The sequence below is a fragment of the Helobdella robusta genome (genome assembly GCF_000326865.2).
Source record: "Helobdella robusta unplaced genomic scaffold HELROscaffold_5, whole genome shotgun sequence".
In the NCBI taxonomy this organism is placed as follows: domain Eukaryota; kingdom Metazoa; phylum Annelida; class Clitellata; order Rhynchobdellida; family Glossiphoniidae; genus Helobdella; species Helobdella robusta.
Window position 1 is genome coordinate 855,615 of NW_008705254.1, and position 13,429 is coordinate 869,043.

Here is a 13,429-nt window from a genome sequence, read left to right on the forward strand (position 1 = left end):
CATCACCATCGTTACCGTCGTTTTGATCATCATTATATTTTCAAAATGAACTTCGAACTTTGAACTTAACGAACCCACTGAAGCCTGCCCACCCGGTACATTCGGGTACATGTGCACTCTCAAGTGCAGCTGTGCTAAGGGCGTTTGGTGCGAGTTCGCCACTGGCCAATGCTTCAACAACGGCAACATCAGAAAAAAATGCATGGATGGATGGAGCGGCAAAACTTGCAGTAAAAGAGGTAAGAAAAATGAATAAAATAAGAAAGAAAGAAATAGAGAGAGAGAGAGAGAGAGAGAGAAAAAGAGAGAGAGTGAGTGAAAATTTGTATGTAATTTAATACGTTCCTAAATGTGCGTATCCTATCTCCAAAACAAAATCAATTAATTATTCACTTTCTTCATACAGTAATCATAATCGGACAATCACCCATTCATTCATTCACTCATTCACTCACTCACTCACTCATTCACTTACTCATTCACTCATTCATTCACTTTCTCATTCACTCATTCATTCACTCACTCATTCACTCACTCACTCATTCACTTACTCATTCATTCACTCATTCACTCACTCATCCATGCATGCATTCATTCAATCGCTCCGTCCTCTTCAGATTGTTCTACTATGAACTGCTCCAGTGTCGAGTATTGCTACGGTGACGCCAAGAACCAACTTGTTCAGTGCTTGTGCAAAGATGGATTCGACAAGGAACACCTCTGGGATGCATGCAAAAGTTTTTTGATGACGACGACAATGATGATGATGATGCTGATGACGATGACGTGATGACGATTATAATGTGAGAATGATGACGACGACGACGATGATGGTGATAATAATAATAATAATAAGAAAAAGAATAATTAAAATAATAATAATAAGGTACTCAAAGGCAATCTTCACTCATCATCATCATCATCATCGTCTTCGTCCTCATCGTCGTCTTCATCATCATCGGCGTCTTTGTATGTAGAAGGTTAATAAGTTTATATATTTTTTAATTGATTTTTTTTTAAATAATTTCCATCAGTCTATCCGTTTAGTCATTCGTTTTTTGTTTGTTCGTTCATTCATTCATTTATTCATTTGTTCATTCTTTCATTCACTCATTTATTTGTTAATTCATTCGTTCATTCATCATTCTATTTTTCTGTACGTAAAATTTTATCACATCCATTCATCCGCGCGGCAGAAATCATTAATCTATTCCTCCGTTCAATCAATCATTCTGTCATCCATTTAATCAAAACAGGAAGATGAAGAGGAACGAAAAGTCAACGTCACCATCAAAAAAGATTAAAAATAGTAAAAATCATAAGAATAATAATAAGAATGATAAAAAAATGATGCTAAAAGATGGAGCCTACTCACCAAGCGTACGATATTCGAGGCAGCAATCAAAAGATAAAAGTTTGAGTTTAGTTCTTCATCATCATCATTATTTCAGAATCCTCATCTTCATCGTCACCATCAGTAGATCATCATCATCATCAGTAGATCATCGTCATCATCAATAGATCATCGTCATCATCAATAGATCATCATCATCAGTAGATCATCATCATCATCAGTAGATCATCATCATCATCAATAGATCATCATCATCATCAATAGATCATCATCATCAGTAGATCATCATCATCATCAATAGATCATCATCATCATCAGTAGATCATCATCATCATCAATAGATCATCATCATCATCAATAGATCATCATCATCATCAGTAGATCATCATCATCATCAGTAGATCATCATCATCATCAATAGATCATCATCATCATCAATAGATCATCATCATCATCAGTAGATCATCATCATCATCAGTAGATCATCATCATCATCAATAGATCATCATCATCATCATCGCCAGTTCTTCATAACGATAGCAAATCAGTAGCTGGAGTGCACGCTGCGATGATATCCGAAGAACAAGTGAAACTGAAAATCGAGGAATTCCCCGCCTACGTAGCCGGGAATTCCCAAAAATTTGTATCTGAATTTAAGGTAGACAATCATAATCATGACTTCAACAATCCTTATCATCATTATCATCATCATCATTAAAGCTATCACTATCATCATCGCGTCACAATCATCATTGTCACCAGGCCCTCCACACGGAGAGTAACATATCGTGTGCCTATGCCATGCAGAAACAGCTGAAGAATAAAAACAGATTTCAAAATATCCTACCATGTTAGTTCGTTTTTATTACTATTATTATTATTATTACTATTACTATGACGTCACCAGATGATAACAATCGCGTCATTCTGAGACAACTGCCTGGAAGTGAATTCTCCGATTACATTAACGCCAGCTATATCACGGTTGATTTTATTCATTCGTCTATTCATTCGTTCGTTCATTCTTTCATTCATTTATTCATCCATTCATCCATTTAGTTTGCATACTAATTAGTCTTTATTTACCTCATTATGTTAATTTCAGGGCTGTCGTTGTCCAATTATAATCGCAGCCCAAGGTCAGTCGCATGATTAATTAAATTGCTAATTACTAGTTTAATAGCCTTGCTAGAGTACAAGGACAAACACACATACACACACACAAAACACATACACACACACACACACACACACACACACACACACACACACACACATATATATATATATATATATATATATATATATATATATATATACAAACACACACAAACACACAAACACACATAACAACATACATACACACATGAACACACAAACACACACACATATATTTACAAATACAAACACATATACACACACAGCGCCAACAAACAACACGGTCCATGATTTCTGGCGGATGATTGGCGAGCAAGGCGTTGGTCTGATTGTGATGCTATGTGACATCGTTGAGAACAGCAAAGTTAGACCAGTTACTAAGTTACTCCAATAATTTATGACTTTAATACTGGGTTAACTACTTGATAACTGATTACTAGATTGCATATTTTATCACCTAACTACAAACTTAATTTCTTGATCATCTCTGAATAGCACACTCGATCAGAAGATTACTTAAACGAATTTATTTAAATTCAAATATTTAAATATTCAATTTGTACCATCTAAATTACACAATCCTTCTATACAAGTATAAAAATACTAAACAATTACAAAAAACAGCTTAATTACCAACAAAATTTCAAACTACCCAGTCCAAATGCCACAAATACTGGCCAGAAGAGGGCTGTGACGTAAGCTACGGGGGCTATAAGGTCATAGGTCAGTCGGTCACCAACTGGTCACATTATGTTCAGAGAGAATTTGTCGTTGAGACTGTAAGTGTTGTTGTTGTTGTTGGCGAATTCGTTTCTATGTTGTAATTTATTCTGTAAGGATTGTCATTAATAATTCTGTCTTTATTAGGCAGCTACGTAGAGTGCCACAAATTGTTTTAAAATGGTTTTTTAATAATTTATATAGAGATTTATTTTTACTAACAACACTCGCACTGCACAAAGTACACACATGTTCCTTCATACATAGCATGCAGACCACACTTCACGACACATTCAAAACGTTGTTGCACCTACCCAGACATGCAACGTTTTCAGCGCACGTCACATAGTGATTAATTAACTCTATCTAACACAACATTCGAATCAAGATGGATACATCATTATTTTTTCCTGAGGAATGGCCGTTTCTATATTTTTCAATTTTATTTCGTATTTTTCAGATTCAGCAGTTTGTTTGATTGAATGAATGAATGAATGAATGAAGGAATGAATGAATGTATGAAGAAATGAATGAATGAAAAGATGAACAGCTGGGCCGGATGATATAAAAGAGGATACAGATACGCTGGGATTGCTAATCCTTCCATATTTTTTTCATAGCCCAAAAGTACAAAGCTCCAACTGACGCAACTTCATTTCTCGCCATGGCCTGACAACGGGGTTCCAGATGATTTGCTCTTCTTCCTGGCTTTTAGGAAGAAATATCGAAGTATTGTTAACGAGAGGCAGTGTGTTTCACTGGTCCATTGCAGGTTAGCAGGGCTGTTTGGCTGGTTGGTTGGTTGATTGGTTGATATTCCTATTGATTGGTTTGCAGGTTGGATGGTTGGTTGATTGATTGATTGATAAGCTATTAATTAGTTGATTGATTGACTGGTAGATGTATAACTAACTATTATAGGTAGAAAATATCAACTCAATTTGATAACTTTTCAAATTTATCTTCAAACATTATTCCATTGTAGTTTTTTTTTTAATAAATTTTCTAATCGATTTTTCTTCAAAATTTTATATCAGTACACTTGATTTTTAACCCATCCATCTTCTCACCAATCTTCTTCTTCTTCTTCTCCATCACCTTCATCTTCATCATCATCCTCATCATCTTCATCAGCGCTGGCATAGGTAGAACGGGATGTTTCTTATCAGTTGATAACCTACTGGAAAGAGCGTCAATGAATGAACAACTGAACGTGCAGGAGTGCATCATGAAGATGAGAGAGGAAAGAGCGAACATGGTGCAAACTAAGGTTTGTGCTGCTGCTGCTGCTAATGGTGGTAGTGGTGGGGCTGCTGGTAGAGTAGTTTGTTAGTTTGTGGTGGTGATAGTCTGATTGGTTTTGGTGTAGTGACCCAAGCCAACTAAATAACCAATCGCACAGATTCAATACGAATTCATATACAACTGCTTGGTTGGTTACTATATAATGGGCGATACGACCTTCAGCCCGGATGAATTCATTAACGTATTCAACTGTGACCTCGTGACTCTTAATGCTGTCGTCATCAATAGTAAACTGACCAATCAATTTGAAGTGAGTTTGCTTGCTAAATAAAATGTTATAGATTTCGGGGATCTTCTTGCATTCAAACTTAGTAACTGTGACGCCAAAAGCAAGCGTCTTAACCATTACACTATTTTGCCAGCTGATATATGAACAATTTTTTTTTTTAATTTTTTAGTTTTTCCATGATAAAGAGTTGATCAACAAATATAAAAGTTAGCTGATGAATAAGTATTTTGTTTATTCATTCATTCATTCATTCATTCCTTTATTCATTCATTCATTCATTCATTCCTTTATTCATTCATTCATTTATTCATTCCTTTATTCATTCATTCATTCATTCATTCATTCATTCATTTATTCATTCATTTCTTTTACCTTCCGTCTCTCAATCAATCATTATTTATTCAAAATGGCAGTTAACAAGAAGTGCAAAAAACAGAAAGATCATTCGCCTAATCAGAAGACTATTACGGTTATAATAATAACAACAACAACAATAATAATAATAATAATAATAACTTTTTATCACCATCAGAACCATTTCGGCAAACAGACATTCATATTGCTGGAAACAAATAAGAATAATAATAAAAACAATAATAATGAAGATGATGATGAAGATGATGATGATGGTGATGACGACAATTTCCTCGATGGCCTACCAGAGTCATGTAACTTTCTAGTCCTGTTTGATCGACCGGATGTAAGTTATGATGATGATTGAGATGATGATGATGATGATGATAATGATAATGATGATGTTTGAGATGAGGATAGCGATTGCAATCGTTAGAAAAATATTTTATCCCAAAATTAATTATCGTAAATTATTATTATCCCAAAATTATTTATTTTAAATTATGATTATCCCAAAATTATTTATCTTAAATTATGATTATCACAAAATTATTTATCCTAATTTATAATTATCCCTATCCGGACAGCACAAATTGTCCTTCTTGCCAACTTACAGCCACAACACCAGTACAAAAACATCAACGTACGCATTAAATAACTCAAAAAACACGGATTTCGGCTCCCATTACGAACTAAGAAAATACAAAAATACAAAACCGCTATCCGTGTCGGTACCGGTATCGAATACAAATGTCGGTATTGACGGTGCTGCTGGCGCTATCTATGAAAATGTTGGCGACAAAAGTGTAGCTATTAGTAGTAGTAGTAGTAGTGGTAGTGGTGGTAGTTGTAGTGGTGGTGTTAATGTTAATGGTGCTGGTAAAGGTAACGAGAAAGAAGAAACGTTATACGTTAGTAGTAGTTGTTTGTTGTTTGGTTTGTTGTCCGTGTTACGCTCCTGTTCTGAAACTTTCTATGTTTTTGTTGTTGTTGTTACCATCATCATCATCGTTTTCGTCCTTTTCATTAATTTCGACCTCGTCATTGTCGTCATCGCCGATATAATATTTTTTTTAATTTTACCATTTCCGGTTTCATCTGACGTCATCGTGCCCTTCGTCATCATCACATTTTGATCTTTTAGGAAAACTTCAACAACAACAACAACAACAACAACAACAATAATAATATTAACAATAATAAAAGCAGCAGTAATAAAAATAATGCAATTAACGACAATGACGACGTCAGTAACCCGTTCCAAATAATCACCATTCTCCACGTCACGAAAGCCTCAAACGACCTTGACCCATTTCTAGAATTTTGCAAGGTCATCGACCGGAAAAACGTCATCAACAATAACAGCAACAACGATAACAACAACAACAATAACAACAACAATAATAATAATAACAACAAAATCAACAGATACGAAGATTGCTTATACAGTGTGCCGGTCAAAAATAAAAGCAAGACAGGCGACCCTAATGCTTGCAAAAGCGTATACATTTACAACAGGTGAAAATATTATTTGTAACTCATCTCATCATCATCAACATCATCAACATCATCATCATCAACATCTCCATCAACATCATCGTTATACTCATTGACAACATCGTCATCGTCATCATCTCCATCATCATCATCATCATCGGCAGGTCACCTGGTGACATAATGGGTCGTTATTTGACCTTTGCAAACGTCCTTGAAACAGTAAGGTCAAGGAACTGTGTCATGTTGTATGACCTCATCATTGACGTCAACGAGCAAGCGGGAAAATCCCTCGTCAAAACTTTCGTAAGTGATAATGAGGATAAAGATGAGAATGCTGATGATGCAGATGACGGAAGTTAAGACGTCCATGATGATGGAGACATAATGATGACGATGGCGAATTATTAATAAATATGTATTAGACATAATGATTTATTTTTTAAACTTTGTTTGAAATGAAAATGGTGATAACGAAGATGATGTAGTCACGATTGAATTGCGGGTGTAATGGTGATGATGAAAGTTATAGACGATTATGATGATAAGAACATAGAGAGATGACGATAATAATGATGATGAAAGACCCGAATTAGAACGCAGTAGGGGGTGGCTAAGCCCTTTCAACCCCCTCCCTCTTAACAAAATTGACAGTGGCGTGCAACAAATTTTCATGTTGAAATAAAAACACGTCTCTTTCTGAAACAATTTGAAAGCCTTTGCTTATTCCGTAAAAGTTCATTTTTCTAGAATTGTATAAACAATAATACTACTACTAATAATAATAATAATTGTTATTATTATTATTATTATTGTTATAAAAACACGCAGTTGACATACAAAGACTTGCATGATTTGACACTGAAGTACTTAACAAAAGCAAACAACAGCAGCAACAACAACAACAGCAACAGCAGCAACGATAACAACAACAGCAACAACAACAGATCCTCCTCATACAACAACAGATCGTCCTCATACAACAACAGATCGTCCTCATACAACAACAGATCCACCTCATACAACAATCGAATAAGCAAAATGCGCTAATTAATATTATTATTATTATTATTGCTATTATTATTATTTGTCATTTTTATTATTATTATCGTTGTTATTCCTTTATGTTCTTACTCAAACGATGAATTTTCAAACAGTAATAAATTAAAATCTAAAAGTATGAACATTTACTTTTTCGTCTGTGTCGACGGATTGAACTAAAACCGAAACGGAATCAAACGAGACGAAACACATTGTAACAAAACGAAACGAGACAAAACGAAATGGCGCTTTATAAACTAATTGATTGATTGATTGATTGATTGTTTGTTTGTTTGATCGATTGATTGATTAATTGATTGATTAATTGATTGATTGATTAACTGATTGATTAATTGATTGATTCATTGATTGATTCATTGATTGATTCATTGATTGATTCATTGATTGAAATGAGACAACCAAAAGTTTAAAAAAAGGCAAAACCCTCACATCAATTGGACAAAAAATTCTACAAACTATTTCTTGACAATAATATTAATACTACTATTATAACAATTATGAACGTTAATAATAATAACAATATTATTATTATTACTTTTATTATTGTTATTATTTGCCTCGCGATATTTTTCTTCCAACCAATCAATCATTGCTTACCTCAGGAATTTTGTGTAGGTCGACAAACTGGGAAGTAAAAATAACAACAACAATAATAATAACAATAATAATAATAACAATAATAATAATAGCTACAATATTATTTAAAAATAATAGCAATAACATTACCAAACGCTGACAACTAAATTAATGGTAGTGATAGAGCTAATTTCTCGGAAGGTTATAACGCATTGAAAGAGCAAAATGTTAATAAAAATTGCGTAGTAATAATAATAATATTATTATTAGTTGTAATAATAATAATAACAATATTAATAGTAATAATAATAGCAATAATAATAAAAATATGTTCGGGTTACTGCGAAATAACTAGGTCATGTTTTTTTTCCCTGATCTAGGTCATTGGGTTAACTCGTTAGAAGGTTAAGTGTTTTTTTTGGTCTTTTAATTGTTTTTGTTTAGTTTTTAGCTCGTTTTTCCTCTGTTTTGTCGTGTTTTCATTATCTGAGTTTTTGGCCAAAAGATTTATGAGAAAAAGACGGTGCATTATTGAAAAATTCCAAATTTGACAAGGAAAACCATTTTTTCGGGATGAAAATGATGATGGTGATGATGAGGAAGAAGAAAGTGATGATGATGAAGAAGAAAAATAGGATGATAATGAGGATAAAAATGAGGATGAAAAAGATGAATGATGAGGATAATAATGTAATAAATGTTTATTATGATGACGACGACGACGACGATGATGATGGTCTGTAGGTGATGTTGACAAAGATGCTGCTGATGGTGATGATGAAATTGGTGGTGGTGATAATAGCAGTAGTGATGATGATGAAGAGGATGGTGGTGGTGGTAATGATGATGGTGGAGAAGAAGAAGAAGAAGAAGATGATGATGATGATGATGTATGATTTGTTTTTCCATTTAGTTTTGTTTTGTTTGTGAGTATATTTTTACATTTGTCTTTCCTCCGTTTCTTCCTTTAATCTTTTTCTGTCTTCTACTTTCATTCTTCTATCATTTCTCTCTCTCTTTCTCTCCTTTTCTTTCTCTCTCTCTTTCTCTCTCTCTCTCTTTCCCTCTTTCTCCCTCTCTCTTTCTCTCTATTTTTTTTTCTCTCTCTTTCTCTCTCTACAAGTGAACAAAAAACAAGAAGAACGAATGACCGAATGAATGACTGAATGTATAAAAAGAATGAATCGAGTTATAGAAAGAATGAAAGAGTGTACGAAAAACATGAATAAAAGAATAAAATGCGGTTCCATCATGAGCTAGTATGATGCACTGGTAAAGATAAACTGAAGGAAAAAAAAAATAAAGAGATTAGATGTGAGTGTGACGTGAAATGAAGAGGTGAAAATGAAGGAAAGAGAGAGTGAGAAAAAGAGAGAGGAGAGAGTGAGAAAAAGAGAAAGAGAGAGAGAGAGATAGAGAGAGAGAGAGAGGAATATAAACCAATAACAAAGAAGTAAAACCCCAACACACACACACAATCTGGAAATAACAAGAAACAGACTGACAATATGCAGATAACGAAATAACTCAAATGCTTACGTGGGACGAAAATAATTAAACAAACCTTTCAACCAAAAATACAAAATTTCAATCGACTACTACTCCTTCTTTTACTTCTACTACTACTACTGCCACAACAACAACAACAACAACTACTACTACTACTACTACAATTACACAATTACTACTATGGCTACAACTGTTACTGCTATTACTACTACTCGAGTACATTCACCAATGCTAAATTATCAAAAATATAAACAACAGCAATATAAGCAATAGCTTACATCATCATCATCTTCATCATCATCTTCATCATCATCTTCATCATCATCTTCATCATCATCTTCATCATCATCTTCCTCATCTTCTTCATCATCATCATCTTCATCGCCATTACGGTCACGTGATTTATACATAATCACCGAATTGCGTGACGACGACGACGATGATGATTGGTTGTTTCACATTCAACTGCTTGCAATGAAAACATATCTGGAACGCCAAAAAAAACGCTTTCCAAAAATAAGAAAATAAAAAACAACATGGCACCGTTAATAACAGGAATAATAATAATAATAATAATAATTATAATAATGATAAAAATGATGATGATGATGATGATGATGGTTATAACTGAAATAATAAGAACAAAAATAATTATTAGAGGAAAAGAAATAATTTTTAAAAGGTTATATATAATCAGAGCGAAAGAGAGAGAGAAAAAAAAGAGAGAAAGAAAGAAAGAGAGAGTAAGACAGAGAGAAAAGAGGAAGAGAGAAAGAGAGAGAGTATGTAAAAGCGGATTATTTTGGACATACAGCACTGATGATCTATATGAAATGTTTCCTATGCAGGCATACAAACACACAATCATACATACATACATACATACATATATACATATATACATACATACATACATACATACATACATACATACATACATACATACATATATACATACATACATACATACATACATACATACATACATACATACATACATACATACATACATACATACATATATATATCTTGATAACTCGCGTGTTTATATCCTATAATCCTAATATTATCCTAAAAGTTATATAATATAGGCAGGTATGTTTATGTAAATGTATGGATTTATTTACGTATGTATGTATGTACGTACGTACGTACGTATGTATGTATGTATGTATGTATGTATGTATGTATGTATGTATGTATGTATGTATGTATGTATGTATGTATGTATGTATGTATGTATGTATGTATGTATGTATGTATGTATGTATGTATGTATGATGTATGTATGTATGAATAAATGTATGTATGCGTGTATGTATATATATTTAAACAACCACCATTATTATAGAGTTTGTCTGCAGTTGATGAAATGATTTATAAAGAGATCGGTTTGTTGTTGTTCTGCTTGTATATGTGTAGCAGTTTTATTAATTAAATAATAATAAAAACAATAATAATAACAATAATAATAATAATAATAATAATAATGATGATAATATTCTAAGTCTTCTTAAAAGGTTATTGACAGAATGTGGTTTTATACAAGTTTGTATGCTTGTATGTATGAATGTATGTCTGTTTGTATGTATGTACGCATGCATGAATGCATGCATGCATGTATGAATTGTAACTGTTATAAACACACAATCATATACACAAACAAGCACACACATGCACATGCACATACACACACACACACGCAAATTTATATTTAAGCTTATTGATCCAGCTTCATGTGACACATATTTATAAGCAGATTAATTACATTTCAAAGTTGAATGACTTCTAGATTTTAATCATTATTAATTTTTCTCAAATTTTCAAAATATATTTCTATTTATTATTATATTAATTGTTTGTTTGTTTGTTCTGATTGCATATAGTAGTTGAAGAAACAATCTGTATTTAATAATTTAGTTTTTATTTGCTCAATCTAAACAAACAAACAAACAAAAGTACAAACGAACATACAAACAAACAAACATACAAACAAACAAACAAACAAAGACACTAATATCAGAATAAATTAAGTAAATCGTCTTTGCAGTTATCTAGTGTTTTTGGTTTTTTTTTTGTAATTGTTAATCATAATTTTTGAATATATTAAACGAATTTTGTGCTAATATTGCTAATAAAAACAACAACAATATAAACAACAACAACAATAATAATACAACAATAATAATAATTATTATTACAACAATAATAATAATTATTATTACAACAATAATAACGATAATGACTGTAATGATTGTATTTAATAACATTAACAATCACTTCTCAGTCATTAACAGGAATTGAAATAAACGACTTAGACAGCTTCTGTTGGTAACGTAAATTTAAATGACAATAAAAACAATTGCAAACACTTTACGAATATACTGGTGACCTCAACAACAACAACATCAACAACAACATCAACAACATCAGCAACAACAACAACATCTGCAACAACAACAACAACATCAGCAACAACAACCACAGAAACAATAATAGTAGTTATAAAATAAAATTCACTCTTGGCGAGTTAATCCTATTTTCTGCATGACGCTGCTGAAGTAGCCACCGTTACCGTCGTCGTCATCGCTGCCACACCATCATCATCATCATCATCACAGCATCATCATCATCACACACTTCTATATCATTATCATTATCATCGTCATCATCATCATCATTATACCTACCTAGTATTATCATCATCGTCGTCGTCGTAACTATCTCGGGACAATTTGTGTAATAGTCTCATCACCACTATAATAATAATAATAATCATCATTATTATTATAATAAGTAATAACAATAATAATAATTATAATTATAATAATTATAAAATTATTACAATAATTAGTATTGCTTCTCTTGATACTGCACAAAAAGTATAGAAAGTAAGTACAGACTAATTGTTGTCCTCACATACTCACACACACATACATACACACATACATACACACACATGCACACACACATAAACTAACACACAAACATGATGATGACAGAGACATGATGATGATTAGGAGGATGCTCAAAAACACACACGCACACAAATGCAAACATATATACGCACACAAACACACACACACATACATATATACACTCAAACACATACATACATATACACACACACACACACACAGACTCACAGACACGTGTAAGGAAATGGCATTTGCATAATGGCAAAAAATATCTAGTGCTATGAAGGGCCTGTGCTACATTAATAGTATTGTCGTCCTCGTTGTTGTTATTGTTATTATTAATGTTGTTATTATTATTATTATTGTTATTGTTGTTGTTGTTGTTGTTGTTATTTTCGAGTTGTTTTTCGAGTTGTTTTACGAAAATAATGCAGATTTATCTGTCTAGCTTGCCTGAAAATTAAACGTCATTATATCTATCGGTAGATGTGATTGTTATATAGAGAATATCAATATATATATATATATATATATATATATATATATGTGTGTGTGTGTGTGTGTGTGTGTGTGTGTGTGTGGAGAGAGAGAGAGAGCGAGGGAGAAAAAAAGATAGAGATAGAGAGAAGGGAAAGAAAGAGTTCATCAATATATATGTGTATATATATGTGGAAAGAGAGAGAGAGGGAAAAAAAGATAGAGAGAGAGAGAGAGAGAAAAAAAAATAAAAGAAAAAGAGAAGAGAGAGGA

General features: G+C 32.6%; 1 protein-coding gene across 1 annotated transcript; it reads left to right on the plus strand.

Moving 5' to 3' along the window:
* Window positions 1–2,140: 2,140 nt before the first annotated feature.
* HELRODRAFT_68275 (hypothetical protein) lies at window positions 2,141–4,808 on the plus strand (the record flags this gene model as incomplete). The annotated part of the gene is made up of 8 exons (XM_009026960.1): window positions 2,141–2,204; window positions 2,262–2,338; window positions 2,460–2,493; window positions 2,779–2,876; window positions 3,169–3,306; window positions 3,853–4,004; window positions 4,367–4,502; window positions 4,635–4,808. Coding segments are annotated over 8 exons (873 nt in total), but the record flags the coding sequence as incomplete, so codon positions are not given.
* Window positions 4,809–13,429: the final 8,621 nt, after the last annotated feature.